This window comes from Cydia pomonella, chromosome 27 (genome assembly GCF_033807575.1).
Source record: "Cydia pomonella isolate Wapato2018A chromosome 27, ilCydPomo1, whole genome shotgun sequence".
Lineage (NCBI taxonomy): Eukaryota > Metazoa > Arthropoda > Insecta > Lepidoptera > Tortricidae > Cydia > Cydia pomonella.
In genome coordinates this window covers 8,236,978-8,242,480 of record NC_084729.1, presented here as the reverse complement: position 1 = coordinate 8,242,480, position 5,503 = coordinate 8,236,978, and the positions used below count along the sequence as shown (strand labels likewise).

General features: G+C 38.0%; 1 protein-coding gene across 1 annotated transcript; it reads left to right on the top strand.

Annotated features, from left to right (window-relative positions):
* Nucleotides 1–3,447: 3,447 nt before the first annotated feature.
* Nucleotides 3,448–5,054, top strand: LOC133532462 (uncharacterized). The gene is made up of 2 exons (XM_061871149.1): nt 3,448–4,134; nt 4,304–5,054. Exons 1-2 carry the CDS (start codon nt 4,104–4,106, stop codon nt 4,942–4,944), a joined length of 672 nt encoding a protein of 223 aa, XP_061727133.1. The 5' UTR covers nt 3,448–4,103; the 3' UTR covers nt 4,945–5,054.
* Nucleotides 5,055–5,503: the final 449 nt, after the last annotated feature.

Here is a 5,503-nt window from a genome sequence, read left to right as displayed (position 1 = left end):
ACAAAAAAAAACACCCCTATGTAAAAATACAGATTAATTAGTGTAGAGTTTTGGGACCCGGGTACGTCCTTAAACTACGTCCAAAAGAGAGGTATGGGCATTGTGAATACCATCTTGCTTTGTGTGGTAGGGCACAGCCAGTGGATGTCATTCTAGATCTAGAGCAGAGCCCAACTGGGGAAGTACCTCCACCTTACAGAAAACACTGGGTCTAGTGTTTTTGGCTGCTGTTTTCTGTAAGGTGGAGTGCATAGGTGGATGGTATGAGTACATAGTGTTGTGTTCCTGCCGGTAAGTAAGGTTGCCAGAGCTCATCGAAGGGGGGGGCGAGTTTAGGGTCGGCAACGCGCATGTAACTCCTCTGGAGTTGCAGGCGTACATAGGCACGGAGACTGCTTACCATCAGGCGGGCCGTATGCTTGTTTGCCACCGACGTAGTATAAAAAAAAAGTGTATGGACATCTAGAGAGCTTGACGTCACTGACAGTTACAGTCAGTCGATGTTAGACCGGCGAGCAGAGCGGTCGTACCGTGTGGTGTTTGTGTTGGCGAGCCGTTGGAAATACATGGTATGAATTACTAAGGTAAATACAGTACTTTACAATTAGAATAGCTAAATACTTATGTAGAACAGTCAAGTGTAAAAATATGAGTGCACACATTTTTACTCAAAAATATGTCAGATAATTCTTATGTCGGCGAATAAAGGACTATAGTCCATCTAGGCTAACTTGGTACCTCCAACATAAATATGTATGCTTTAGGCAAAATTTCATTTTTGGGACAATCTTTTCTCGCTGACTGTACTTTTCTTTCCACATGCAATTTATACTCATTGAGTCAATTCTAACCCCAAACACAATTAATTTACGTTGTTTTATCACAGAGTTTCCAATATGGCCACCTCCTGTCTCCATCATCAGATGTCATCATCCATCATCATCCGATCAGCTCGATGTCATCATAACATAATAGGTACTAAATTGTCATCGGATTTACATATGTATCAAAATTTCAGCTCAATCGGAAAATTTGGCTCCCAAAATTTGACCCACACTAACATACTATAAGGACAAGTTAAAGGATCTCTTGATATTTAATTCAAAAACTAATGAGAAAGCTGCATTTTATCCACAAGAGTGGCAAAGTAATATTTTACAGTTAGTATTTTCCTCGCGTTTGTGTGGTGAAAAATTTTGTTTGTCACTCGGCGGCAAAGTTTTTTTTAACCATCGTGCATTGAAAACCTCGCAACACTTAAGATTCAATTCATTCATCCATTTTCAAACCATTCGCTACACTCGATTTTTGGATCTTTTGCTTGCTCGGGTATCAATATATGTACAGAATTTAAACAACAGTTTTGCCCCCTTTTGTTTTTTTTTGAATGGTGAAAACTATTACCCTTGTAAAACAAATAACTATTTTTGGATAATTTATCCATGTTTTGGTAGACAGAAACGAAAGGGCAAGTGTTTTTTCAGCTAACAAATAAGTAATACTTTTACCCCTCCGGCCGTTTTGGCAACCAAGTTTCGTAACCAGTTGTCAAAAAAGAATATATCATCGTGTTAGGCCACTAGTTGCCCAAAAAGAATATCTATTCCTGTTTGATATCCAGTTACCAACGAAGAATAGAGCTCAGATAGTTAGAAAAAATGTGGCTAGTTTCCAAGGCTTCAAAAACAAACGTACATATAAAAGTACTTACATACAGTGTTGGGAATTCAAGAATAAAATCATTATTTGAATAAGAATTTGCAAGAATAAAATCATGGTCAAATAAAAAATTGAGCTTGCACAAGAAATTTATCCTCAGTATGTTGGGTACCGGTCTGAAGACTGTTCGGAAGCATTCAAGATACTGAAGCATGGAAATATACACTCCCCTTCGATCTCTGGCGTCTGCAAGAGTTTCTTTGATGTTTCGAAGCTCGACATTTTGCTCTGTTTTGTTCAATTTCAATTACTATTATACGAAGCGACAATGACAACTCACTTCTTAAAGCAATAAGTCAAACATGTTATTTTTTAGGGTTCCGTAGCCAAATGGCAAAAAACGGAACCCTTATAGATTCGTCATATCCGTCTGTCTGTCCGATTATGTCACAGCCACTTTTTTCCGAAACTATAAGAGCTATACTGTTCAAACTTAGTAAGTGTTCACACAAAAATAGAAAAAAAAAATTTTGGGGGTTCCCCATCCCCATACTTAGAACTGAAACTCAAAAAATCTTTTTTCATCAAACCCATACGTGTGGGTATCTATGGATAGGTCTTCAAAAATGATATTGAGGTTTCTAATATAATTTTTTTCTAAGCTGAATAGTTTGCGCGAGAGACACTTCCAAAGTGAAAAAATGTGTCCCCCCCTGTAACTTCTAAAATAACAGAACGAAAAATCTAAAAAAAATATATGATATACATTACCATGCAAACTTCCACCGAAAATTGGTTTGAACGAGATCTAGTGAATAGGTTTTTTTTAATACGTCATAAAATTTAAAAAAAAAATTTCATCAAACCCATACGTGTAGGGTATATCTATGGATAGGTCTTCAAAAATGATATTTAGGTTCCTAATATCATTTTTTTCTAAACTGAATAGTTTGCGCGAGAGACACTTCCAAAGTAAAATGTGTGTCCAAAGTGGTAAAATGTTGAACAAGATCTAGTAAGTAGATTTTTTTAATACGTCTTAAATGGTACGGAACCCTTCATGCGCGAGTCCGACTCGCACTTGGCCGCTTTTTTCAATAATATATAGCTGTGAAATGAGAAAGTCTTATTTGGTGTTCAGTTGTAAACAAAGATATTTAATTCCTTTTCGACAACTGGTTGCTAAACTCCACTGTCATTAACGGTAGTTGTGGTTCAGGAATAAATTTTCTTTTTGGGCAACTAGTTGCGTAACAAGATATTATTTCTTATTTTTCAACAACTGGTTGCGAAACTTAGTTGCCAGAACGGCCGGAGGGACTTTTTCTCATAATAAGCTTACTTTTCCTTATTTTATATTTACAAATTGTCACCAATAAGTCTCCATTTCACGAAGGAAATATAAAATTGAGTAAACAGGTAAAATTTTATTTATAATGAAGTAGCTGCCACAATAACAAATATCTGTATTATTATTCCAGCAGCGGCACTCTTCAGAATACTAATTAGAAGAAATTGTAAAAATACCCAACATCGGCAGGAAGTTTTATTCAAATCAGAGTGGGTTTTAGAAAATTATTGTTTCTTATCATTTTGTCTTCAGCACTGTTTTGTTTTTATTTCATGCTTACAACGTTGATTAATAGTATTATCAGTAGGGAGGATATGCCGATTCCAGCTCACTTTAGGTATTTTCTCCCCCTCCCCCCCCTCACCCCCTCACCCCCTCAACCCCCCCCCCCCCCCTCACCCCCTCCCCTCACCCCCCCCCCCCTCCCCCCCCCCTGGCCCCTGCGCCCCTTGGTAGTTGTGCATATATCCTCGCCAGTTGGCGCTACTTTCTATGTTTAAGGTATTTATCTCCCGAGGGAAAACTTCGCTAAAATAGATGGCACCACTTTGTACGTGTACGACAAACAAAAAGTGACGAGGTGGCCTCCAGTGGCGAAGGTCGGATTCGAACCAGCGTCTTTAGCTAACCGGGGCGTCTTTAGCCAGTTAACGTCATGAACCCCTAGGCCACCCCGTCACGGTGAAACTGGTCCTAATTTCTCGACTATATATGCAATCGTAGTGAGACTAGGCGTTATGTGAAATTCGCATGTATCGATGCCAATTTCCTATAGCTCGTTGAGCAATAATGTAAATGACTACATTTGACCTCGCTCGACAAAGATGATTCAGTTTGCACCGAAAGTTGAGGTAAGTACATATATTTATATTTTAATTATTACAAAATAATGTAGTTTCGTTTCCTGTACGATAACTTAACAAACAAATCTTTTCCTCTTTTCATATAGTTCATGAGAACCGTTTCACACGTTTCTTTACCACATGCGCCCCGCCCGTCTACACCCCACCCCTCCACTGAATTTTTCTGCTATAAAAGAGCATGTTGAACCATATTCCCACTACAGTGTCACAACGAATATTGCGTTGAAATCATGGATCCGCAAGCTTCATCACATACCAAATGTAAGTATAGTTGTATTATACTCACATTAACATTTGAGTATTTCACCTCTGTTCTGTCTTGTAGTTTAAATAATCTATCACTTTCGACCTATCCCCTATGTTCTCAATTAGGAATACTTGCTTACTTTTAATATAAATAATAACAATATTTTTATTATATTTTCCCCAGCCGACAACAATACCATCACCACTTGGTGCTGCCAGTGCTGGTTGTCCACCACCACAAGCGGCGGCGGCGGCTGTGACGGTGGCTGTAGCAGCTCCACTTCGCAATCGTCACCCGGACCACAACCGATGGCAACAGCAAAGGCACTGTTAAAACAAGACGATGGGGACAAGGGAAAAACAAACTGCCTAGAGAGCGCTTCTGAGAGCGATACGAGCGATGAAATGAAATCTTTTTATCAAGGATGTAAAAGCAAGTGGATAAAAGCGTTCCAGAACAATACTCTGATTAATAGATGGCGCCTCCCCATGCCATTTCACACATTTAGAGCGGAAGTAGCGAGATTGTTAAAACGATTGTATATCGAAGGTCACCATGACGATTGTCATATTTACCTGTTAATTGTAATGTGGGACGATTTAAACGATGACGTAGAAGAGATAGTGGGAGATGCTCAAATCAACTATCAAGACTGGATTGCGTTATTAGGTGGCGTTACAGCGGAACTATTTTCACGCGTGGTGTTCAATACTAAATCTTTTAATTATTTAATCAATGTAATATTTTGTGTGCTAGGTCCAAACATAATAGCTTCCGGTGATTATGAATGTGAACCTAAATGTAAGAATGCTCGTACATATTAAGGTGATGATGCATTTATTCCTTGTCATTGTTTAATTTTAAATTGTTAGCTCGCTGCGAATGTAAATGTTTTAATGTACACGTATTAATAATAAATTCATATTACTGAATATAGGAATGTTTTATTGAGTGAAACCTCATTGATTTGGAGTAAATGAATATTTATTGAGTAAAATAGTTACACAATGTTATCTTTTTCTATCCAACTTTTTTCATTTAAGCCAAGCCATTTTACATACACTTTATTTCCACGACGCTTTAAAACTTTTTCCACTAGATAAATGTCATTGTGTTTAGTTTTCTGCAACTCTTGTTCATAAAAACATCCAGAGATGGGTTGGTGATTAGCGTCTTGAAGTAAATAGGTCACTGGATTAGTAGTTTGCACTTTAGTTATTGTAAATATTTCCGTAGTCCAATTGCCGGTGTAGCCTTTGGCGAAAGTGGATTTATATTTACTAATTCTCACATGTTGACCGACCTTGAACTTGGCACGTGGTTTGACTTTAATGTGATTGTAGACTTTATGTAACAACTGTTTAGAGTTGTTTTTATTCACAC

Excerpts from the sequence above, each read along its gene's own strand:
- LOC133532462 (XM_061871149.1), top strand. The coding sequence starts at position 4,104 with ATGGATCCGCAAGCTTCATCACATACCAAAT. Across the intron at positions 4,135-4,303 it reads AGCTTCATCACATACCAAAT|CCGACAACAATACCATCACC; the intron begins GTAAGTATAGTT and ends TATTTTCCCCAG.